The sequence below is a fragment of the Puma concolor genome, chromosome A3 (assembly GCF_028749965.1).
Source record: "Puma concolor isolate L17-30 chromosome A3, mPumCon1.1.hap2, whole genome shotgun sequence".
Classification (NCBI taxonomy): domain Eukaryota; kingdom Metazoa; phylum Chordata; class Mammalia; order Carnivora; family Felidae; genus Puma; species Puma concolor.
In genome coordinates this window covers 110883685-110908721 of record NC_141669.1, presented here as the reverse complement: position 1 = coordinate 110908721, position 25037 = coordinate 110883685, and the positions used below count along the sequence as shown (strand labels likewise).

At 53.7% G+C, this 25037-nt stretch overlaps 2 protein-coding genes across 6 annotated transcripts; both read left to right on the top strand.

Annotated features, from left to right (window-relative positions):
* Positions 1 to 3322: 3322 nt before the first annotated feature.
* Positions 3323 to 12976, top strand: CDC25B (cell division cycle 25B). Of its 2 annotated transcripts, XM_025932341.2 has the most exons (16): positions 3323 to 3609; positions 4422 to 4531; positions 5195 to 5246; positions 7214 to 7255; positions 7505 to 7541; positions 7798 to 7920; positions 8027 to 8149; positions 8337 to 8471; positions 8852 to 8932; positions 9051 to 9227; positions 9399 to 9494; positions 10070 to 10132; positions 10281 to 10379; positions 10597 to 10730; positions 11440 to 11551; positions 11670 to 12976. In XM_025932341.2, the coding sequence occupies exons 1-16, from the start codon at positions 3410 to 3412 to the stop codon at positions 11808 to 11810; spliced, it is 1725 nt and encodes a 574-aa protein (XP_025788126.2). In that variant the 5' UTR covers positions 3323 to 3409; the 3' UTR covers positions 11811 to 12976. The 2 variants fall into 2 exon arrangements, with proteins under 2 accessions (XP_025788126.2, XP_025788127.2); XM_025932342.2 differs by lacking the exon at positions 7798 to 7920 and having other exon boundaries at positions 3324 to 3609.
* A 3218-nt stretch (positions 12977 to 16194) lies between these two features.
* AP5S1 (adaptor related protein complex 5 subunit sigma 1) lies at positions 16195 to 24786 on the top strand. 4 transcript variants are annotated; one of them, XM_086701780.1, is made up of 3 exons: positions 16195 to 16503; positions 22185 to 22376; positions 23645 to 24786. In XM_086701780.1, exons 2-3 carry the CDS (start codon positions 22201 to 22203, stop codon positions 24069 to 24071), a joined length of 603 nt encoding a protein of 200 aa, XP_086557906.1. In that variant the 5' UTR covers positions 16195 to 16503; positions 22185 to 22200; the 3' UTR covers positions 24072 to 24786. The 4 variants fall into 4 exon arrangements, with proteins under 4 accessions (XP_086557906.1, XP_025788106.1, XP_086557907.1 ...); XM_025932321.2 differs by lacking the exon at positions 16195 to 16503 and adding an exon at positions 20926 to 21083; XM_086701781.1 differs by lacking the exon at positions 16195 to 16503 and adding an exon at positions 21120 to 21333.
* The last annotated feature ends 251 nt before the right edge of the window (positions 24787 to 25037 follow it).

The following is a 25037-nucleotide window of genomic DNA, read 5'->3' as shown; positions in this document are numbered from 1 at the left end:
CAACAAGTTTATGATAGTGACTGCATCTGTTCTGAATGTTTGTGTGGGATGGAAGATTGACTTTTCACTGCTGTTTTGTACCATTTGAATTTTCTCCCTTGTTCAAATTTTTGGTACCATGAACCAATTTTTTTTTAAGTTTATTTATTTGTTTTTGAGAGAGAGAGAGAGAGAGAGAAAGAGAGAGAGAGAGGGAGCTCACAAGGAGGGGAGGGGCAAAGGGAGAGAGAATCCGAAGCGGGCTTTGTGCTGTTAGCATGTAGCCCTACACGAGGCTTGAACCCACAAATGGTGAGATCATGCCTGAGCCAAAATCAAGAGCCCGACACTCAACTGACTGAGCCACCCAGGCACCCCAGTAACATGTTCCAATTTTAAAAAACCATTTAACATGTCACAAGCCATGACGGAAAAGGCACTAGAAAAATGAATCCCATAAAGATGCCGTGTGGATGGAGTACTATGTGGCAATGAGAAAGAATGAAATATGGCCCTTTGTAGCAACACGGATGGAACTGGAGAGTGTGATGCTAAGTGAAATAAGCCACACAGAGAAAGACAGATACCATATGTTTTCACTCTTATGTGGATCCTGAGAAACTTAACAGAAACCCATGGGGGAGGGGAAGGAAAAAAAAAAAGAGGTTAGAGTGGGAGAGAGCCAAAGCATAAGAGACTCTTAAAAACTGAGAACAGGGGCTCCTGGGTGGCTCAGTCTGTTGGACATCCGACTTTGGCTCAGGTCATGATCTCGCAGTCTGTGAGTTCGAGCCCCGCGTCGGGCTCTGTGCTGACAGCTCAGAGCCTGGAGCCTGTTTCGGATTCTGTGTCTCCCTCTCTCTCTGACCTTCCCCTATTCATGCTCTGTCTCTCTCTGTCTCAAAAATGAATAAATGTTAAAAAAAAATTTAAAAAAAACTGAGAACAAACTGAGGGTTAATGGGGGGTGGGAGGGAGGGGAGGGTGGGTGATGGGTATTGAGGAGGGCATCTTTTGGGATGAGCACTGGGTGTTGTATGGAAACCAATTTGACAGTAAATTTCATATATTGAAAAAAAATAAAATAAATAAATAAATTTAAAAAATAAATTAAAAAAAAGTGCCGTGTGGGAACAGGCTTAGAAGCAGAAGGATTTTGCAAACGTGATAATTTTTCCTTCTTTTCTGCCAAGGTACTGGGGTCACACCAGACCCCCGTAAGTGAGCCCACAGCTTGATGTGTACAGTTTAGAGGCACGGTGTTCCTTTCATGGGAAGTGGAGCTTTCTGAAGCCCAGAATTGTCCTTGTAACCAGGACCTGGCTGGATGTGGGGAGTTGTTTCTCCTACAAAATGATTGCAAATACCTATTTTAGCTTATTTTTATTGACTCTTTTTTTTTTTTAATTGGGCATGTAATCTGTGATCTAACTGGCAAAAGGAGATGTGGGAAGATACACAGAGCTGATGGGAGGAATGCTCTGGAATGACCCCTCTGTGGTCTTGGGCTCTCCTCATTGGCCCAGAGGTGACCTCTGACTGTGAGATTTCAAAGGATTCAAGAGTGTCACACTCCCCCACCTTTTGTTGACCACACACAGATACACCTTCCCCACACCCTGTAGAAGCATGTAAGCACATTCGTGTGTGTGTGTGTGTGTGTGTGTGTGTGTGTGTGTGTGTTGGGGGGGGATAACACCAGCTGGGTTGATTTTGAAAACGCAACCCTTCAGTTTTATTTCTGGTCTTTGAAGTGGGAGGCCTCACAGACTGTCTCCTCCCCCAGTCCCCCATCCTGGGGACAGCCACAGCCTGGACTGTGAATAGTGGCTAGACATTGGGAGCTGGACCCTTGATCCAGGGTGGATGAACCTGAAACCTCAGCCCTGTCCAGCACTAAGTATAGCGCCTGACACATCACAGAAGCTGGGCAAAATGTTGGGAAAAGGAAAAGTCATGAACCCCACCCTCCTCCTCACCACTCTCAGGTAGGACTGGGGGTCTTTGCATCCCCTTCTTCCGCAAGCCCCCTAGCCACCCAACCTCCTACCGCCAGGCCCTCCCTTCTGCCACTCCCACCCACTGCACCTTGGCAGGAGGGATGGGACTACGCAAGAGGCACAAAGCCTCAGCTCCTGCTTTCCCAGCTGTGCTCCACCCCGCCAGAGGCCAAGTCCTTGCTGGGGAGATGGGATGGAAAAGCAGCTTTACCACCCGTTCACTTTTGGGTGCAGCCTTCCGGTCTCATTCCAGGAAAGCAGGATTGATGCAAAGCGATTAGTTCGAAGGTGCTCAGTTTAAACTAGTGATAAATTCAGTTTCCCTCGTCATCAAAGACACAAATTAAACAATGTGATGCCATTGACATCACCTTAGCCAAACCGTCGGTGGGTGTGAGAAACTTCCATTAATTGGGTTCTGAGGTCGTAGACACCTTCTTTGGCCCCAACCGCTAAAACCTATGGCTAGGTCAGGCATTAGAGCCTCCTCTGGGGTTGCTGGAGAAAATTAGACCCCTCGGGGTCACATGTATCGTAGCCCCCCACCTCCGGTGTACCTCGTGTGCGAGGGGCGGGGGAAGGGGGGAGGCTCCGTTCGATGATTTTGCTTTAGGGACGCTCCGCGCTGTTAGTCGCGAGCGCAGGGAGGCTGCAGGAGCGCCTGGGGTGAATTTCTGCTCCACCACTTGCCCGGTGTGACCTTGAACGAGTTAATGAACTTCTCCACGCTTCAACGTCCGGGTCGATAGAGTGGCAAGCCCAGACCGCACCTCGTAGTCTTGTCTGGCAAACTCCTGGAGTGGAGCCTTCTCACGGTGCCTACTGGTGAGTGTAGGTGATGTTAAATCTCGGGGTGGGGGGGGGGTCCCTCTGAGGCCACCCTAGCGGGTGTTGGTTCCTCTGAGACCCTCTCGGCCGGGGGTGTGTAACTACAAACCACATCCCGAGAAGCAGAATTTGGGAAGCCAAGATCCTCGAGTCCTGGCTGGAGGGGCGAGGGGTGGCGCGTGGGGGCTCAGGAGAAACTCCAGTCCCTCAGCCCCAACCAAAGTCTGGAACTCGGCGGGGCCGGGCTGGCCAGCCTCCGCGCCTTTCACCCCGCGGGCCCCGCCCTCAGCCCCGCCCTCCTCTAACCAGAGCCCCCATTGGTGGCGTCCGGCGGCGCGGCTGCTGTTATTTTTCGAATATATAAGGAGGTGGAGGTGGCAGCTGCTGCTTAGAGGTTTCCCGGACTGGTGGCTGGTCCCTGCGTCCCTCCACCCCGCCCCACCCTCCCCGCTTCCCTCTCCTCCCTCGCTCCGGCCCCGTGGCTCTTCCTCCCTCCCTCCCCCCCTCCACCCCGCGCCCGCTCCCCACCTCGCCCCGGCCAGCTGTGCCCGGCGTCGCCCTGCGCCCGGCCCTCCGGCCAGCCTTCCGCGGGCCACGCCGCGATGGAGCTGCCCCAGCCCGAGCCCGCGCCGGGCGTGGCTCTCAGTCCGGCCGGCGTGCGCGGTGGCGCCGAGCGTCCCAGCCACCTCCGGGGCCTCCGGCTGGGAGCTCATGGCCTCGTGGGGTCCCCGGAGCGCGCGGCCGCTTCCTCGCCGGTCACCACCCTCACCCAGACCATGCACAACCTCGCCGGGCTGGGCAGGTAGGGCGCCCCACCGACGCGGGGTGTGGGGTGAGAGGCCCGCACTAGGGTGTTGGTCCCCGGCGTGGGAGTCGAATCGAGAGGCTGAGTGGGGAGGTGTCCTGGGTAAGAGCCTGCTTCAGGGACCCGGGACTAGGGCAATGGGGCCAGGTCTGTGCTGCTCACACCCTCCAGGTGACTTGCTCTTGGCAGCACAAGCCTCTGGAGACCACTGTCCCACTTCCCGGCTCCCCCCCTCCCCCGCTGCCCCCCTAATCTCTGCCCTAATCACCACTATTTTGCCCCAGGCAGGGGATTCTGAGCTTGGAGTGGGAACTTGAGGGTGGCAGAACAGACTGGTTCTCCTATGTCCATGCCCCTGCTCCCTCCACCCCTAGTCCTTTCCCAGGGTTAAGGGGTTAAACACTGGTCCTGCTTCCTGAACAGGCCTGCAGTGTCCAGACTGGGTTGCCCTCAGCAGCAATAGAGACTAAAGTATTGGTCCTAGTTCCAGAAAGGCTTGTGGATGGGTAGGGGTCTGAAGAGTTCTGATGAAGGCCCCCAGGGCTCCTTTCCTGCCCTGCCATCCCCCAGAGTGGCCTCCAGCCCAGCTTCTTGCTCTTGCTCTGGGCTCACCTCTTTCTTAATCAACAAAGAAAAGACACTTAGGGCTTCTGCAGAAGGCCCAGAGAAGAGGGTAAGCCCTCAGTGCCATCGCCTCTCTGGGGCAGTGGTGGGCCCTTCAGAGGTGTGGCCAGTGGGAACATGGGCCAGCCAGCTCTTGAGCCCCATGTTTACATTTCTCCTTCCCTGGGTCCCTGTTGCCTTCCCAGTGAGACCCCAAAGAGTCAGGTAGGCGGCCTGCTCACACGCCTATCCGTGTCCCGGAGACGAGCATCTGAATCTTCCCTGTCGTCTGAGTCCTCTGAATCTTCTGATGCAGGTGAGTCTCAAGGGCCCCGGGGGACTTGGGGGGCTGCCTGAGTCTCCCCACTTCCCTGCCAATCACACTAACATTTTCCCCACAACTGGGAGCCTCCACCTGCCCACTTCTGGTGGGGCTTACCACACCCAGCCCAGACTGGCTGAGCGGGCTGTAGGGCGGGGCCCACTTGGGGAGAGGAGATCTTACCTATTTAAAACCAGGCGCCAAAGTCCCTGAACCACAGCCCCACCTGGGAGGCATTAGGGCTGAAACTTGGTCATTTTATAACATTCGCTTGCCTTCAGCTATAACCTTTTCTTTCAAAAGCTGTTATCTCTTCTAGAACAAATTACTTTAAACCAGTTTAAGAAAAATGCTTAGCAAAATTTTGGTTTAAAAACCCATACAGAGGAGGGGCACCTACTGGCTCAGTTGGTTAAGCTTCAGACTCTTGATTTCAGCTCACGTCATGATCTCCAAGTTCTCCATGCTGACAGCACACAGCCTGCTTGGGATTCTGTCTCTCTCCCTCTCTCTGCCCTGTTACATTTTTTTTTTTTTTAATGTGTCAAGATCTAAAATAGAAACAGGTTTTTTCTTTCTTGAATAGGGTTGGGACATGGTGGGGGAAAGTGCAGAAGATGGGCACTACTTTCAAACCAAGATGCTCTGTCCCCTCAGGTCTTTGCATGGATTCTCCCAGCCCCATGGATCCCCAGATGGCAGAGCAGACGTAAGTACAGAAAAGGGATCTCCACTGGGGTACCTGAGTGGCTCAGTGGGTTGAGCATCCGACTCTTGATTTTGGCTCAGGTCATGATCCCAGGGTCGTGGGATTGAGCCCTTTGTCAGGCTCCATGCTGAGCTTGGAGCCTGCTTAAGATATTCTCTCTCTCTCTCTCTCTCTCTCAAAAAAAAAAAAAAAAAAAAAAAGTGAAAAGATCCCCACTACCAAGGAGTTGGAACCTGCCTTTGGGAATCCCAGTTTCATCATAAACCCACTGGGGAAGCCTGGGAGAATGCCCAGACCCCTCCTATCCCCATATACCTGGTACTAATTGACCTTCCCAAGTCCTGAGACTTTGCTTCCTGTCTCAGAAAAGGGTCTGCTCCTATAATAGCAGCCAACTGTGGTCTCAGGACCAGGTAGTGGGGATAGTGGCTTCTGGAGCAGTGGATACTTCAGCCAGCCCTTGGCTTGTGGGAATACAGGCCTGGTGTGTGTCCTGTTTTTCTTTTGCCTATACAGATGTTTATTTGTTTTTTTTTCTGTGAAATATAACAATTTTAAAATATGGTCCAATTGATTCAAAACTTTGAATTTGCTATAGGCCAAACAAAACAGTTGGGGCATGTTGGTCCAGCCCTTGGCCATCCTATAGGCAACCTCTGGACCAGGCACTTTATTAGAGAGAGCATGGAGAGAGAGTTCTGCTGAGGACAGATCCCTTCCCCTTGGTTGTGGGGCATGAGTAGTATCTTCCAGACCACAGCTACTCCCATCCAGCTGTTAGAGCCCCAGCAGGGAGAGCAGCTGCCAGGCCTTAGTGGGGACAGCTGGGCATCCCCAGACTGGGCTGAGGGACTATGGCTTTGGGGTCAGAGCAGTGCCTATCTTTCCTCCCACTGCCTTTGATCAGACTGGGCTGGGCTACAGGGTTTGTTCACAAACAGGAAGCAGGGAGAGAAATGGGTGGGGGTGGGGGGACTGCAGGTTGGTTTTTGGTGACAACACAGAGCTGTCCCTGCTTTACTCCTGAGGCCCAGGTGCATATTGTAAATGAAGCCAATGCAACGTGGTCATTCCTGATGCCAGGTTGTCTGGGCACAACCACTCCCCACCCCTAGGAGTCATCCCCCTGACGCTAGCCCTCAGTGGGCCCCCCCACCTCTGCACCTGCTGTGTCGGTTACAGTTTCTCAGAAAGAAGCATGTGTGTGTGTGTGTGCCTGCGTTCACATAGACGCACAAAAGCCTTGCGTGGCAGGTGGTCTCTGGTAACATAGCTAGGGGGTGGGGCCTATCTACAGAAGCTTGTGCCCCAGCCTCAAAAGGAACATCTGTTGGAATTCTTTGCCTGCTGGCCTCTTCTAAGGCAGGAGAAGGGGGTGGGACAGAGGCTGGGTCCTGGAAAATTCCATAGGAGGGAGGAGAGGATGTGACCCTGAACATTTGTCACCAGGGGGTCTGGCATGGCACACTGTGGCTGATCCAGGGGCACACTATACTAGGCCCCTGTCCTGGGGGGAGCCAGGAGCGCCCCACACAAGGGGAGGGAAGGCATCCAGGCCCTGGAGATACCCACATTGTTGGCCACAGTCTGTCATCATGGGATGGATGGATGCCTTTCCTGGCCACCATATGGCCCCGCTGAGGTGATTTGCATACAGGTGGAAGGCCTGTGGGCAGGCTGGCGAGACCGTTGCCTTGGTAGCGCCTCAGCAACCCTGTGACCTGCCCCAGCTGTCTCTATTGCTGCCATTCTCTGGGCCCTCTTCCATTCAGGGCAGCCTTCAAAATCCCAGGCTGCTTCTCCTCTCCCCCCTCCCCAGTACCTGGACCCCCTCCCTGCATTCTTCCCTCCACTGTCTACTGGCCTGAGTCCTGGCCTCTAGGCCTTGTGGACTGGGGGCCTGATGCTGGGGGTGGGCAATGTGCTATAGGAGGAGGTGGGCTGCACAGGACGTTTCTCTCTCTTAGGTTTGAACAGGCCATCCAAGCAGCCAGCCGGGTCATCCGAAAGTAAGTGCTACAGCCTTCCTCAGGCAGGCTCTGGTAGTCTTGGTAGTCTACCTACCACAGGCTCTGTCCATGCTCCCCTCCCCTCCACCCCCCCACCCCCCTGCGTTGGGTGGAGTAGGCATGGGGAGGGTGCTGTCCCATTCCCTCCCACAGGGATGCATAGGGCTCTGCAGTGGAGGGGCATCCTGCCTGCTCTCCTGCACAGCCCTCTACTCTTCAGCCCTGACACATCCCTGTTTCCTTCTGCAGCGAGCAGTTTGCCATTCGACGCTTCCAGTCCTTACCGGTGAGTGCCCTCTGAGGCCTGACGCTGGAGGCCCAGGCATTGCCCAGGCTTGAGGAGGGGCAGGAGGGATCCAGGGTCGCCTCCCAGAGGGTGGACTTGAAGTGGTCTGGCGTCCCTGGTCTGGCTGTGGGAGATGGGGTTTTGGAGGTGGATGGGCAAGCTGGGAGATTCGAAGGAGGGATGGGAGAAGGTAGGGCCAGGGCTGATGCCAGAGGAATGCAGCCTTCAGTACCTGCTGCCCTACCTGGCTCTCTAGGTGAGGCTTCTGGGCCACAGCCCTGTGCTACGGAACATCACCAACTCCCAAGCACCTGGCAGCTGGAGGAAGAGAGAGGCGTGTGGCCGAGCTGCCCGCAGCTCTGGGGAGGACAAAGAGAATGTGCGCGTCCTGAAGGCTGGAGTGGGAGCACTTCAGGGAGAGAAGGGGGTGTGCTGGGGTGGTTCTCTGGCATTTGATGACACCCCCCCCCCCATCTTGCCCACAGGATGGATTTGTTTTCAAGATGCCATGGAAACCCCCACATCCCAGCCATGCCCATGCTTTGGAAGAGTGGGCTGACCGAAGAGAAGCCTTTGCCCAGAGACCAAGCTCAGCCCCCGATCTGATGGTACGTCAAGAGAGCCAGACCATGCAGGGTGGGCTTGCATGTAGGGTTGGCACCCCTGAAGGCAGCCTGGGGGAAGGTGGAGGGTGATCCTGAACCCTGAGGCAGTGGGAACCTTTTCTCAGAAGGATGGGGTTGGGGGCTGCCCGGGGTCCCCACCCTGAGCAGCTTGTGTCTGTCCCCTGCACAGTGTCTCACCCCTGAGCGGAAGATGGAAATAGAGGAGTGGAGTCCCCCAGCCCGATCCCGCTTCCCCCTGACTGCCACCCAGGGGTCCTCTGAGGAAGATGATGGATTTGTGGACATCCTGGAGAGTGACTTAAAGGTAACCAGTCTTTCCCCAGGATCTCCCCAAAGAGGAAAGCACTGACCTCCTGCAAGGAGACTACGCCATCATTCCAATGACAGAAGAGGAATTGGAGCTAATGGAGTCACAGCCTGACCTCTGGCCTACCAGAGACTAGCAGGCGACTGGCACTGGTGATGCACTGAGGGAGGGCCCTGCAGGGCAGAGGGAAGCCTGGCACTCCACCATGGCCACGCTTCTCACGATTCTGTGCAAACAAGTGGGGCCCTGCAATTTCCTGGTTCTAAGGGATCACCCTGTGTGGACATGGCCGAGGAGGGCCATGCTGAAGGACTTAGGGCCTACGCGGTTTGGCCTTTGCCTGCATGTTAACCATATCCTTGCTGATTTGGCCTCAGGATGACAATGTGGTCCCCCCAGGCATGGAGAGCCTCATTAGCGCCCCACTGGTCAAGACCTCAGAAAAGGAGCAAGAGCAGGTGGGTTTCTGGGGGGGGGGGCGCTCAGAACTTGGAGGGGTGGAGCCCTACCCTCCAGGTGGGGTTAGTAGGGGGCAGGGGCTGGGCACTCTGACCCCCTACCTGCCACCCCTCCCAGGACCTCATCATATACAGCAAGTGCCAGCGGCTCTTCCGTTCTCCGTCCATGCCCTGCAGCGTGATCCGACCCATCCTCAAGAGGCTGGAGCGGCCCCACGACAGGGACCTGCCCATACAGAACAAGCGGAGGAAGAGCGTCACCCCTCCAGAGGAGCAACGGGAGGCCGAGGAACCTGTGGGTACCCCCTAGGGTGGGGCTGGGCGGCCACTGTCCGAGTCCACCCCGCAAGCCCTTCTTGGCTGGGTTTGTGGCAGAGGGAGGGGGCAGGGAAAGAGGTACCAGCTGAATGGGGGCACTGAGGGGCAGCCTCCCCACCCCTGATCCTGGCCACCATCCACCCCACAGAAAGCCCGTGTCCTCCGCTCAAAGTCCTTGTGTCATGATGAGATTGAGACTATCCTGGACAGTGACCACCGAGAACTGATTGGGGATTACTCCAAGGTACCAGCACTGGGGACCCTCCGCAGACTTGACCCCTTACTGTATGGCCCCCCCAAGCTCAGCAGGTGTTTTGGCACCTTCCTCTCCCCTCCCAGCACACTTCCCCCCACTCCCTGCTATGTCATTTGCAGCTTATCCTTTATTCTTACCTAGACTCCTCTCTCTGGCTCTCTTTGGTCTCCTGACTCTACCTCAAATCTGTCTGGGGTATCAGTTGTGTTCCAACCTTGGAAAACATTTCCAAACTAACATCTAGCTTGGAGCCTCCTCTGGCCTCATCCGGGCGCTTTGCAGAGTGTGGGGGCAGCAGGCAGGGAGTTCATCTCTTCTGCTCTCTTCTTCACTTTCCCCTTGGAAAGGGGTTGCTCCCTGGATGTCAGAACCCAAGAGGCACCTCTTGGTTGCTATCGGAACCAGAGCTAAATTTGAAGGTCAGAGCAGGTGTGGCCTTCTATGCTTAGAAAAGAAACTCCATACTTACCTGACTCCTGGTCTTGCCAGTTTCACCTTTTTTTCTCCTCTCTCTCTCTTTCTCCCATCTCCCTTTCTCAAACTCTCTCTCCTCTTCCCTTCAGGCCTTCCTTCTGCAGACTGTGGATGGGAAGCACCAAGATCTCAAGTACATCTCACCAGAAACGGTATGTGGGGATGAGCCATTCTCCAGGCACACTTGGGACGTTTGCCTGTTAACCTTTTATGGCTGGAAAAGGCCAAGGCAGCGGGAGGGTTGGGGTCAGCTCCCACCTGTCAGCCTGACCTGCTGGGACCCACCTCTGTGACCCACAGATGGCAGCCCTGTTGGCAGGCAAGTTCAGCAATATTGTGGAGAGGTTTGTGATTGTGGACTGCAGGTACCCCTACGAGTATGAAGGCGGGCACATTAAGGTGAGGCGGGCTGATGAGGACAGGCCCTGAAGACCCACCAGGTCTGTCCTTCCTCTGCGGGGAGAGTGACTCAGTGGGGGGGTGGCTGCACCCTATCTTAGGGAAGGATTCTGCCCAGTAAGAGGTGGGGTCACCTGTCTGAAAGTTGGGAACCGCACAGGGAGGGACCTGCCACCCAGGCCCAGGGCTACTGCCTGACCTCCAGCTCCTCTGGCAGACTGCCGTGAACTTGCCCCTGGAACGGGATGCTGAGACCTTCCTGCTACAGAGCCCCATCACACCCTGTAATCTGGACAAGAGAATCATCCTCATTTTCCACTGTGAATTCTCATCTGAACGCGGTCCCCGCATGTGAGTCAGCCAGCGGGTGTCTGCTCCTGACCTCTGCCCAGGCTTTGGGATGCTGGAGCCATCTGATGCACAGGAGGCCCGAGCCCAGCCCCAGCCCCTCCTAGACCTGGGCCTCTGGTCTCCTGGCAGTGTGTAGCAGACCTCAGCCTCCCTTCCTTTGCATGGCACCCTCCTCCTACTTCCCTCTCCCCATCCTTCCCATCTGGCCTCATGTCCGCCCACCATCCATTGCCACCCTCCCCCCCCCCCCAAGATCTGGTTGTAAGTCTCCAAAAGTGTCCTTAACCTTCAAGGGCCCTGTCCCAAACCTCGGTGATGTTGACCCTTCCAGGGTTTGACGGATCTTTCTTCTCCCCACCTCTCATCCTCACCAAGTCTTGTCCAGACCTCCTGAACAGATCTCTACAATTTTGTCTACTTCTCTCCTTCCTGTTTCCCCTTTCTTGGTCCAGGTCAGATATCTCTAACAAAGATTGTGAACTATCTTCTAGAAACAACTCCCTTGATTTACCTCCTTTCTTCCATCTCCCCAACCTTTTCTGGACCCAGTAGCCAGATGATCTAAGAGTGTTCTTGTGGCTGACATTCCTTTACTCAAGCCTTCTGTGGCTCCCCATGGCCCACAAAGGGGTGGGTGCAAAGAATAGGTTCCCTGAGGTATATCCCGCTGCACGCCCAGCTCTGACCCCTACACCCCTGCTGGTCTCAGGTGCCGTTTCATCAGGGAGCGTGACAGAGCCGCCAACGACTATCCCAGCCTCTACTATCCTGAGATGTATATCCTCAAGGGCGGCTATAAGGAGTTCTTCCCCCAGCACCCGGTACCATGGGGTGTGGGAGGGTTGGACAGTAGGGAATGGGTTCTGCCCAAGGAGAAGGGAGGTCTCCTCTCAGAGTTAACCATTCCCCGTATTGATGGACTCTCCCATCCTGCCCTAGACCTTCTGTGAGCCCCAGGACTACCGGCCCATGAACCATGAGGCCTTTAAGGATGAGCTGAAGACCTTCCGTCTGAAGACACGCAGCTGGGCTGGGGAGAGGAGCCGGCGGGAGCTCTGTAGCCGCCTGCAGGACCAGTGAAGGCCAGCACCAGTCCTGCCTACCTTCTCTTCCTCGTGGCCTGGGTGCCAGCCACCTAGGGCCCTGCAGGGCTGAGGGTCTGCTGGAGGCCCCAGGTGCCATCCAGGGGAAGGGCAGTGAGGGTGTCCTGTCTGTCTGCCCCCAGCCCTGGTCCCCATGTCTCCATTCAATCATACTTCAGACCCTTGTCCCACCCCCACCCCAGCCCAGCCCCTGGAGGAGCCCAGCCTGTTGATTTGGTGAAATTGGATTATGTCGAGCTCTAAGGAAGTATTTTGTGTCCAGCAGGGACCTTTTTTGCTTTTTTTCCTTCCTTGTTTGAGTTAACCCTTTGTCTTCCCATGTCCAGAAAAGACCCACCTTTTCTCTAGGGCCAGAGGGCCAGAGGTTTGTATGTGGCCAGAGGAAAGCCACAGCCCCCCAGGATGGGCCAAGGCAGAATTCCTCCCTGTGAGGGGAGCTGACACTGCAGCCGGGCCCTCTCTAGCACTCCTGGGTGTGTCTGCCATGTTTTCTTTCTCTTTCTCTTTCCTGTCCCTCCACATGAACACCTCCAGCACAAACATAACCTCTTACTCTTTCCTGTTTCAGTGTTACCCGCACGCTTGATTCATTTGTCTGATTTGTTGACCATCTCAGGATATTCACAGGCTGAGGATTAGGCTCCCCTCTCCAGCTGGGGTTAGAGACTCTGAACATTAATTAGCCACTTGACCCTAGCTCTTCAGGGGCCCTTGGGCCAGGGCTAAGGCCTGCATCCTGAGCCCCTGGAAGTCCAGACCTCACTGCTGTGAACCCCGGGGCCTGACTGGTCAGAATTTGCTGCTGTCTTGTTGTGGATGGACAGATGGACGAATGGACGGATGACGGATGGATGGATGGATAGCCATGGATGCCCAATGCCTTGCACACACAAACTGCTGAGTTGAAGCATTTCAGTGAGCATGACAGCCTGCGGCAAGAATATATATGTGTCTGTCTGTGTGGACAAACTCTTTACACTTTAAGGTTTGGAAATATTCAAGATGAAATGTTATAGAAGCAGCGAAGCCAAGGACAGAGCCACGTCCGGATTCCGAATCTCAGGATGTGTGGGGGGCTGTGCTTGAAGGCCCAGATGAGTCATCTGTTTGGGCCTTGGTTCAATAAAGCACTGAGCAAGCTGAGTAACCAGCATTGTGTCCTATGGGCCCTTGACAACACCATGGCAGACGCTGATGCGGGGGGTAGGATGGCCACAGGTCAGTGGATGGGGGCCGGAAGACTCCTGCAGAGGTGGCCTCATGTTCTCTTCCCAAGGCAGCCTTGCCTCTCCTTCGTGTGTCTACTCAAACACCTCTAAGCTCACCCTTTCTAAACTGCACCAAATAACCAAAGTGACCCTGTCACTGCTCAAGAATTGTCAGTGGCTCCCCACTGCCCTTAGGATAAACTTATCCCTGCATGGCCCTTTAGGACCTGGGCCCTCCCCAGGCCCATTCCTCACCTCATTTGACTCAAATCCCCATGCCTTGCTCTTCACATTTCCTTCCTTTGCACCTGCTGCATCATCAGGAATGTTCTCTCCCTGTTATTCCTCCTTTGAGACTCAATTTCAGATGTCACCTCCTCCCAGAAGCCTTCCTGCCCTGTCAGAAAACTGACTTTCCTCTCAGCGGCCCCAGCACCCCACAGAGGTTCCACCACATAGGGGGATGCCAAGTTCAAGATCAAGAGAGTGGAAAAGGGCCAATCTGGGAGAACGGGTCCCAGGCCCAAACCTGGTGTCTCAGGAAATTCCCTCAGAACACCACTGCAGGTGACCCTTGCCCCCAAATGCGAGTCTGTGATTGCCGGGCCTCCTTTGCACACATGTACAGATAAGGTACTACCTGATACAGAGTGTGTCAAACATGTGGGGCATCATTACCACTTTCTGTCAAAGTTCATCTACCTTCTGAAGTAGGTGGTGCTAACGATTATTCACTCCATTTTGTAGATGGGAAAATGGAGGCTATTTCCTACCAGAGCAATAAAGGACTCCAGATTCCCAGGCTGAGTCTAAACAATGCTTGCCTTGTCTCCGGCTTTTCCTCCAAGATTCTTACGCCCAAAGGCTTGGTCTTCCCTCTTGGTCCAGGCCCCGTGCAAGGGCACAATGCATGTGTGTTGGGGTGTGACTTTGATGGTCTGGGGGCCTGGGCCTTTGCTCAGGGAGGGAGGGGCTCTGAAAGCTCCAAAAGCCCTATCCGCTGATCAGGCAGCTGACACCAAGGGTAGCATTTATTCGGGTAAGGGGACTTGCCCCAGAAAAAAAGTATCTGTGTAGACCCCTGAGGAACAGGGAGAAATGGGGAGTGGGGGGGAAGGCCCCGGGCACTGTCCTACTAAGATTTGCTTGCTCCACTCTGCTTAGGTGGTTCCAGGAAGCCCCACTCCCTCCTTCCTGGTTTATAGAGGAGGAAGGCTGCTGGATGCTCAGAGAGGGCATGTGGTTGCCTCCAAGTCACACAGCAGATACAAGCAGAGCAGGCATTCCAGCTGCCTAGGACTCTCCCACTTCTCACCTCCTGCCTTGGTCCCAGAAAAGCCAAGTGGGTGGGGCTAGGTTGCCTGGTTTCTACTCTGAGTGTCCTCTTTCCACCCCATGGGTCAGGGTCAGGCCACGTGGGAGGAGAGAGCCATGGGTGTTGAGTGTAAACACATAGGCTGTGTGCCAGGTGCTGACATCTGAGACTACATCTGTCCTCCTCATATCCCACCATCGGAGCCATAGTTGTGGTCATGGGGCATTCACACTGTTCCAGACACTTACACGTTGTCTCCTAAGCTTACCAGGTAGGTATATAGCTCATTTTGCAGGGGAAGAGGAGGAGGAGTCAGGGAGAGGGCCTTGGTCAAGCCAGGAAACAAAACTTCCCCCAGAGAAGGTCCTGGTGCTCACATATACCTTGATGGGGGTGGGCCTGAGTCTAGGAGAGGGAATGCCAGAGGTTTGCCTCTCCAGCTCGGGCCAGGACCCCATCTACCCCTGGAGTTCAGGGGATGGGGCAGAGGTGCCCCAATCTCTCCTCCCCCTAGCAAGAGAAGCGATAACTTCTTTCCTGGATGCTCATGAAGGGACGCAGATCAGGCAAGGAAGCAGTTTAAAATCCTGGGCTGCTGGCCAGTTTTGAAGGTTGTTTTGCCTGGCCCAGGGTAGTTAAAGAGCATCATAGGGCCAGGCACAGGTGGGAAGCTGGCCTGTGCCAAGCTGACCGAGTCAGTGGGCACTAGTGGGGTGTGGACACCAGCTGAATCGCTCACTGGGTCACTTGCAAAAACAATTTTAAAAAATGTTTTCTTTTTAAATTGAAGAATAATCAACATCTCATCAAGGGCACACATCTTAAGCAGAGAACACAGACCCGAGGAACCATTACACAGCTAAGATAAAGGACTTTTCTAGAATTCCATGAGGCTCTCTCTTGCTTCCTCCCAGTGTCTGCATCCCAGGGGTCCCCACTATTCTGACCTCTGTCAGGTAGATTCGTTTCTCCTGTCTTGAGCTTCATATACATGAAATCATACAGTTCATACCTTTACGTCTGGCTTCCTTCACTCAGCATGACTTTGAGATTCATTTATGTTTCCTTTAGCAGCGGTTTGTTCCTGTTCATTGCTGAATAGTATTCCACTGTGTGACTATACCCCTAAATTGAATTATTCATTCTAAATTTTTTTCTTCTGGTTTTTACATTTAAAAAATTAAGATACAGGGGTGCCTGGGTGGCTTAGTTAAGCATCTGACTCTTGATCTCAGCTTAGGTCTTGATCTCAGGGTCGTGAGTTCAAGCCCCACATTGGGCTCTGTGCCAGGCATGAAGCCTACTTAAAGAATATATAAAATAAAAGTGAAGATATAATTTATATATATCAAATTCACCCATTTGAGTGTACAAGTCTGTGAGTTTTGACAAATGCAGACAGTGTGTAACCACCATCACAATCAGGTATAGAACATTTTCATTCTGCCCTTGATGGATTATTTGAGGTGATTTCAAATGGTACTGGCAATATCCCCAGGAGTGGAAATGCCGGGTCATAGTGTGTTTGCTCAGCTTTAGCGTTTTCTACCAGCAGAATGAGAATTCTGCTGCCCCGTATGCTCATCACAATTGGTAAATTTTAATTTTTCTCTCTTAACCAGAAAACGTGACCGTTGTACATAGCAAAGAGCTCTGTTAAGTGCTGGACCTACACGTTGTGGTGTGGCAGCAGCAAGGCTCAAGCATTATGAGCCCAGCCTGTTTTCTGACTTTCCTACATTGAAATATTGGTCTTAATTTCTTCCTCAAGTCAGATTCTCCAAAAAGTTAAAGTGACTCCTCAGAGTCAGTTGGCTGTACGTCATTGGCTTGAGCCCATCCATTGACGACAGCTTACAGCCGTCTAGAAAACTTGGGATTTCTAAAAAGTCTTCGTATCTGGAATCGAACACATAGGCGCCCACTTTCCAGAGGCAATGAAACTGTTAGTACAGAAAGGAGGGATGTTTAGACAAGGAGGTCCACGGTCTCATGGAATCTGGAAACAATCAGGAGAGGGAAGTTGAGTAATAACGGGGAAGTTGCTGTTCTGCAGCCAGGAAAGCCATGCCTTGAGAGAACGCTGGAGGACGTGGACTTGTTCACAGCCGATTGTTCAAAGGAGACAGTTGGTTACGGGACAGAAGGTAAGAAGCATTCCTGCCCAGCCCACACAGGAATTGGTGTGGGTGCCAGCCGAGTGCCGCTAGGCAGCCGCCGCCCCACCCAGCTGCACCAGCACACGCCCCTGGGAGGGCTGCCAGGCTCTGAGTCAGCGGGGCCTGAGGCAGCCGGAGGGGAGGAAGCCTCACGTGGCCGGGTCCCAGCCGCCTCGTGGGGCCTTCTGGCTGTCAGCCCTGCAGGAAGCGCGGCTGTTTGAAAGGACGAATCACACATGGCCTCCTCCTCCTGGAGCCCAGCCAAGACTACTTCCACGGGGCCTGGGGCTCCCTGAGGGTGGAATGGAGCTCCCAGGGTTAGGTTGTAGAAGGTACGCAGGGCTGGAGTTGGAGGAGGCCTATGGTCTTCTGAAATTTGGAGCAGGGGCTGAGTCAGCCCTGGGGCCACTGTGAGGGGACAGGGAGGAAGGGGGACACACAAGGTGGGGGGAGGGGCAGGCTGAAATCTACGGACACGCACATCTCCCTTAGCATGTAACCTCAGGAAAGTTACTTGAGTTCACTGTGCCTTAATTTCCTCATCTGTAAAATGGGGATTGTAAATGCCCTCCTTCAAAGGATTGCGGGTTGGATCAAATGAGTTAGTGTATGTAAAGCACTCAGAACAGAACCTGTCTACAGTGAGTGCCATACAAGAGTTGGCTATGGCTGTTACTACTTAGGGCCAGTGTGAGGATTAAAGAACAGACAGGTAAAAAGGATGAGCCTGAAAACAATTAGAAGAAAGGGGTCCAGGCTGAGGGTTTTGTCCCTTTTCTGCACATGGGCAAGCCCCAGGGTTGTAGGAGAAAAGCCCAGATGCTGTATGTAAGCTGGTGGTCTACTAGCACCAGTCCAGGTAGCAGTTAGGAAGCTGTGGAAGGGGATGTGGTGGAGACAGAGGAGGAAGCCATCTGTGTGGCTGGTGGAAAGCTGCCCGCACAGGGCAATGCCATCTCTGAGATGACCCAGGGAGGTGGAGGGGGATGGAAGAACAAGCCTGGCCTGAATTTGGTCCCCTTTATTCTACAGCAGCCTTATCCACTTAATCTCAGCCCGCCTGGATTCTCAAAAAAGCAGATCCCTTCTTCTGCTTAGTTTGCTATTCTACTCTTTGAGAAATGGCTAGACATCCTTATCAGGGAGTCATTCAGAAAATCCACTGCCTGGGGCTGGCAGATTCTACCCAATTGCCCTCCCCACATCCAGAAGTAGGTGGTGGCTCAACTAGTCTGGCCTGAGGACTCAGGGTCTGTAAAGACCTTCAATATGGGTTCCCAGCTGTCAAAAACTAAAGGGGCTGTCCCCAGGGAGTGAGTTCTCTGTCCCTGGAGATGTGTAAGCAGGACCTGGGGGTTGGTTCTAACATCTGGGAGAAGCAGCAGAGCTTCCCAAGCCAGGCTGCCCACTGGTGATCAGGACACTGCTACGGCTTGGGTAGGTGTGGAACGGAAACTGCTTTCCAAGTTGAATCAGTATCAGTCACCGAGCACACATCACAGTGTTAGGCACCAAGGGGCATTGGAAAAGGCAGGCACCAGGCTGCCTGCCACCATGGGGTAGGCCTCACCCTGACATGGGTAGGGAGCAGTGGAGGATGGGAGTGTGGGAAGGGGCCCAACGTAAGAGGGTACAGGCAACCCCCCACCCCAGTTCAGAGGACCACTGAGAAGACCACTGGGGAGTGGGGTGATAGGCACCTCTGCACACAGCCAGAGGGAGGAGAGGGGGAATGATAGGAAGGTGTGATCCTGAGCCACTTCTAGACAGGTGGGCCAGGCCCTAAATCCAGCCACCTTCCTCATTCAATCTCCTCTAGTTTTTGTGTAGTGCTTTATTTTACTTTCCTTCCTTCTCTCTTCAGTTTCTCTCTCTCTTACACACACACACATACACACACTCTCCATATCCCACAAACCCACATCTGCACCTATTGTATGCCTGGCCCAGCTGCAACTTGTAGGGTAACCACTATGAAAGGCTCACACACATGAACATGCAACGCATGTTGCTTCCACCGCACTCAGACTGTTCCATTCTGTCGTGAGGACTGGTTTTATAATTCCAGGAGGCACTGGAAGGTCAGCCTGTCCGTCCCTCTGCCTCCCATCAGACCAGAACACCCCATTTGCTTTCCAGTGCTGACCAACACCTCTCTGACACCTTCTCCTATCTTGCCTCTGTATTAAGGGTTGTCAACATGCATTGATTTACTGAGTGCCTACTATATGCCAGGAAACACCCTGACCACTTCACGTTGCCTCAATTAGGCATGAATTAGACTGTATGTAACGGCAACCCCACACAGCTGTTTAACAAAATAAATGTGTGTGCTCCTCACTCAGCAAGAAGGCTCTGCAGCATCTTGGGGGACCCAGGCTCCTTCCTGCCTCACTGTCCTCAGCTCATGGCTTTAGACCTGGAAATCACAGGCTGGCTGAAGGCTGCAAAGAGTCAGGAATGGCACCTGAGTCTGCTCTGCTACTTGTCAAGACACTACCTCCATCTGGGTCCTCCAAAGCCCTGCATAGTAGTGGCTCAGGCTAGATTTTCACTGCTGTCTCCTTCACATACCTCGCGAGGCCAGCCCCTCAGTGGCCTGGGATTTGGGAGTGGACTCACTGCCTAAGGAATGGACAGAGAGACGCCTGGGTGGCTCAGTTGGTTGAGTGTCCGACTCTTGATTTCAGCTCAGGTCAGGATCCCAGGGTCGTGGGATTGAGCCCCACATTGGGCTCCATGCTGAGTGTGTGGAGCCTGCTTAGGATTCTCTTTCTCCCTCTGCCCCTCTCCCCCATTTGGGCTTTCTAAAAAGAAAAAAAAAATTTAAAAATAATTTTTAAAAAAGGAACGGACAGAGTCTGGAATACTGTATTCCAGATGCCAGGTGGCCCCAAGCAACCACAGCCCTTGGCCAGGTCTCTGCTGTAATCAGCTGGCAGACATGGGTCCTGGCTGAGCGTGATAGGGACCAGCAACCAGGAACTGAGCCAACATGACCCCAGTCTTGTGACTGAGTTCTCACACGGTCTCTGGGCCTGCCCCTCCATCTACAAATATATGTTGTACGTGTTCAAAATGCCCCTATGCCCTAGTCAGACCCTGCCCATCTCCTGTAGCCTTCCTTCAATGCCGCCCTGCCCAGGTCCTGTAGCCATTGCATGCCTTGCCCTTGGAGCGGACTGGCTCCAGGGTCCCCACCTTGACTCCCCGGCTCTTCATTTCTTCAGTCACCAAGGAGTGTGTTCTTGTCGGCTCCAGGCCTACTTTGTGCATGGCCCTGGGGAGGGAACATGTGTGCCATGGCCTGTGTATACCCCATGGGAGACATCACCACCACAGGCAGACCCTCAGCCATGGGTGCAAAGAGAGCAGCTGAACGCTAACGGGCAGTCCAGGCAAGAAAGTTTCCCCTAGGTTTTGGTCTGAGCACATTTTGAAGGGGGAAAAAAGGGGGGAGGAAAGGGCATTCCAGGCTGAGGGAACAGCCAGTGTGGAAGCTCTGAGGAACAGAACACTGGGAGGCTTGAGTGGTTCACTTGCTAATAAGGCAAAAGTGTACATGCATGTGTGGGGATGCCCAGGGTAGGCAGTGAGGCTCAGGATAGACCTTGCCGGGCCCCAAACACCTCTGGGCTGAGTCTCTAATTGGGGCTGGAGGCAGATGGCCTGCCAGGCCCCTTTTAGGTTGAAAGAATAAATCTCCTCACTATATCTTTGACAGCCTCCCTCAAAGAGGGGTCAACTTGTTAGAGGTGGAAGTACAAAAGGAAAAACTGGTCAGCCTACTAAACCCTTCACTGGGGTCCAACGAAGTGACTCACCTGCCGGGAACACACAGCTTGTGACAGGGGTGGGCTAGGGGGATGGGGGGGGGGCAGGGATAAATTTGAATCATTCTACTCGAAACCGAACCCTGGCCTTAACCCACCTCAGGAACCCACAACCCTAAACCCTCCCCGAAGAAATGCCTAAATATGCATCTTTGTCCTGAAGTCACAATTTCCAAAAGTGAAGCCCAGGAACCTGCATTTTAACAGGCACCCCACTCACTCCCACGCATAACGGCCAGTTTGAGAACAAGCCCCGCACCTTTAGGCGTCACGAGCCTCAGAAGGCTCGCAGGGACCTCGGGGTCCGAACCCCTCCTCGCAACTACGCGGCCGCCCGGCCTTTCCCGGAAGGTTCACATGCCGGGTCGCTGCGCCCTCTCGCGGTCGACGGGGGCTGTGGCCTGGGGCTCGGCTGGTCCAGGGGCTCCGAGTAGGAACACCCATACCCTGTCTGGAAATAATGGGCATGGGCCTTGCTGGGAGCTCGAAGCAAGGGGTCTTTGATCGGAGGGCGAAAGCTGCCCTCGCCGGGGGCCCGGGTGTCAGAACACCGCCCCTCCCCACTCCCGGAGCAGCACTCCGGGCGCGCGGGCCCCGCCCACCTTGCGCGCGTCACCTCGTGCGCGCTCTCGCGACCGGCGTGCGCAAGCGCCCAGGGGCTTCGCAGCCGCCATTACTCTCCCACTGCCGGGTCCTGCGGCCTGTTAGCAGAAGTCCACAGGCAGGGAAGGAAGGGTGAGTACGACGCCTGGAGGACAGCGGCCCCGGGGCTCAGGAACAGCACACTCAGGGCGGGGTGCCTGGTTTAGGTCCGTCTGACTGGAGCAAGAAACTACAACCCCCCAAATGCCCTGCGCCACAGGGTTGCGCGAGGCAGTGACGTGAGAGTTTTTGTCGCTACCATTTGTGGGCAGGGGGGACGCGGTGGCGGAGGCTGATGACGCGCTCTTCTTGCCGCTGGAGGGTCACCGGAGGTCAGCGCCAGGTCAGCTGGGTCCCGCTCTCAGAGCGCCTTCGCGAACCTTCCTGCTTGACCAGTCTAAACTGACGATCTATTTACCCTTAATCACAGATAACAGATATTTGTTTACTGTGTACCCGCTGCCTTTCCATCCCTGGCTGGCCACTAAACCAGCCAGACACCCTTATTATTAGTATCATTACTTAGTAGTCTTTATTTTTAAGTAATCTGAAACTTACAGAAAATTTCAAGAGTTTCTTATAAAGAGCTATCTCATACCCTTTGATAATTAAGTTAGCTGCAGATACGATGCCATTTTAGCTCAATGTTTAGAGGTAGGTCAGTGTGTATTTTCTAAAAACGAGAACATTCACCCACATTCAAAATTAGGTAACATTGGTCAAGACTATTATCTAGAATGTTTCCAGTTGCCCTACTAGTGCTGTACGTTGAAACTACCCCTTTCTTGGCTGGGGATCCCCCACACACATCCCACACACAGGCAGCGTTCAGCTGGTCTCCTCTCTTTAGTCTCTTTCAGTCTGGAGCAGTGCTCCCCAGCTTCTGTTGTCTCTCATGACACTTTTTGAAGATTCCTGGCCATTTGTTTTGTAGTTTTGTAGGTTTGGGGTTGTCTTGAGATTTCTTCACTTAACCTTAGCCAAAAGGCAGAGAAGCAATTGAGATTTCTTCACCATTGACTTTGTTGTGGGCAGAAGTGCTGCTGACCAGACACCATTATGGCGAGGCGGGGAGTGTGTCTTGGGTGGCTGAGGAGCACCATTGTCCAGCCACAGCAGCCTCTGGACATGCTGCCTTGTGGCTGCCCTGTGACTTTAACACCCATCTCACTGAGGTCTCTGGCTTCCCTGTAGTGCCTGCCCTGGAGCTATGGTCCACGCCTTCCTCATCCACAACTTGCGGGCTCCGCAGGCCCAGGACACGGGCCTTTGCCGAGTGCTCTACTCCTGCGTCTTTGGTGCCGAGAATTCACCTGATGACCCACGGCCACGTGGTGCTGAGAGGGACAGGCTCCTTCGAAAGGAGCAGATTTTGGCTGTGGCCAGGTAACATATGGGCCTTCACTGAACACATGCCTGATAATGATAGGTTTTCTGCGGGGCACAGAGAATCAGACTAAGAAGCAGAGACAGAGTTTTAGAGTAGTGTTTCCATGAGCTGTCCACAATTGTTCACAAGCGTTATGTGAAAAGGGGTTAAAGAAATAATAACAGTACGGTCATCATCGTTAACTATTATAGTTAGCATTTATTGAGCCTGTACATATGTGCTAAGAGTTTATGTTCTGAGCATTTCATGTATATGGACTCATTAATCCTTGTAACTGTCTATTGAGATAGATACAGTTATTACCCCTACCTTGCAGGTGAATAAACTGAGGTACAGAGACTTTAAGGAACTTAACCTGCCCAAGGTTATGTAACTAGAACATGGCAGAGCTGGGATTTGGGTGTAGGCAGGCAGATCCTGGAACATGCTTTGCAGTGCAGGACTTCTCAGGGCCATTAGTATGCCTGTAGGTTTTATGAATCCCTAAGGAGGAGTGAGAATGTCATACATGGGAATGCTGAGCCCAGAGCCTCCTGAAAGCCACTGAAAGAGCAGTGTGTGGGAAATACTGTTCCAGATGTAGTGGCTGGCCTTGGACCTTCCCATCCCAGACCCAGATGGAGCCAGCCAGTGCCAGAATCTCTTGACCTCTCTGCCTTTTGTGTCCGGGGATTAACATTCTCGAATGGGCAGTCCTGTGTTAGCCTCTTGCCATCCCCTTGTTCCTCTGGGCCTCCACCCCCCTCCTGTAGCACAGAAAATTAAATGCCTTTAAAACCAGCCTGTGCATGGCCCAAATTAGAAAGTGATTCAGGAGGGATCAGAGAGAGATTTCAAAAACCTGAATGGCCAAGTGGACGGTCTTTCTTTTTTATTTGGAAAGGGTTGCAGGATGGTGGTGGAGAGGTTGGACAGGCCAGTTGCATTTCTTCATTTCTCATGGCTTGCGTTTCTTTATGTTCAGGAAGCCTCTGTGAAGCTAGTGGTGGCAGGATCTTTTTCCCCTGGTGCCCTTTCCTGGCTCAAAGAGCTGTGTTCAAAACCTGCCTTCTCTTGAACACATGGAGTGAAATGGTTCAGGGCCTGGAGATGGGAGCCTGGATTCCTGTCATGGCTCATGCTTCCTGCTCTGTGGTCCTGGGCAGGTCACTTAGTCTCTCTGGGGCTAAGTTTCTACATCTGAGATATGGAGTTAATAGCACCTCTCAGTTTTAGGGGTGGTCATGAGGATGACAGAAATCAGTGACCCACCCACTCTTCCCAGGCAGGTGGAATCCATGTGCCAGCTTCAGCAGCAGGCATCTGGCCGGACCTCCGTGGATCTGCAGCTTCAGTCCTCAGATGAGCCAGTGCCCCTGCATGAGGCCCCACATGGGGCCTTCCGCCTGGCAGCAGGGGACCCTTTCCAGGAGCCTCGGACAGTGGTGTGGCTGGGTGTGCTCTCATTAGGCTTCGCCCTGGTGCTGGATGCCCATGAGAACCTGCTGCTGGCTGAGAGCACACTCCGGCTGCTGGCACGCCTCCTTCTGGATCACCTCCGGCTGCTTACCCCCAGCACCAACCTCTTGCTTAGGGCTGATCGCATCGAGGGCATCCTTGCCCGCTTCCTGCCCCATGGTCAACTGCTCTTCCTCAATGACCAGTTTGTCCAGGGTCTGGAGAAGGAACTCAGTGCTTCCTGGCCCCGCTGACCCCTCACTGGGATGGGGCTTCCTGAGGGGCAGGGAGGGAGGACAGGGATGGATGGACACACAGCCAGGTGAATCTTGGCATTGGCCTCCTTCCCAGCCTGCTCCCAGCTCTGCTGTGCTACCACATCCAGGACAAGTGGACGGGACAAGCTGGCAGAAAAGAGGGCTGGGCAAAGGGTGGTGAGGAGGAATCCCAGAACATTCTGTGCCTGGAGCTGCCATGTGACTCATTTAGACTGCATAGTGGACCAGTCTCACCTGTCCTTGACCCCAGTTTCTCCCATCCCCGGCAGCCAGCCCCCAAAACAGTCCACCAGTTGCTAGTGTTGGAGCATGAGGAGTGGAACTCAGCCCACTTTCTCCTTCCAAACCCACAGTCCTCACAGTGCAAAAGGAACCTGAGACTCCCAGGGTAGGGGAGCTGGTTGCTGTATTTGCACCCACTTAGGCAACATTATCAACAAGGATTTTGTCAGTGAGGACCTGCTCAGTGTCCAGCCCCACCACAGTTCACAAATGTGTCTGTCGTTCATTCAGCAGGGGGATTCTGTAGCTCTCTTTGGGCCCATCCCTTGCCCACCAGGCAACCTCAAGATAATGCTAGGTTTCCTTTGTCTTCAGGGAGAGAAGATACCATCAGATGGGTGCAAGAAGTCTAGCCAGGATGAAGTTGTCTTTCTTGTTTTGAATTAAAAGCACTGATTGTGTGATTTCATTCTTTGTTTCTGTAAGTTTGGATAATGTATATTTGCTCTTATGAGTACATGTCTCTTTGGCACTGAGCTGGGTATCTGAGCTTTCATGATCAAAGATGCCCCCAAGAAGCATCTTGGGAGGTCTCCAGCTCTTGTGCCCCATATCACCCCTGTCGCCTTATGTGCCTCCTTTGGATGGTAGTACTTGTTTTCTGTACCAAAATGTGGCAGGTTGGTGTGGATCTCTGAGAAACAGAGCCTGAGACGAGGA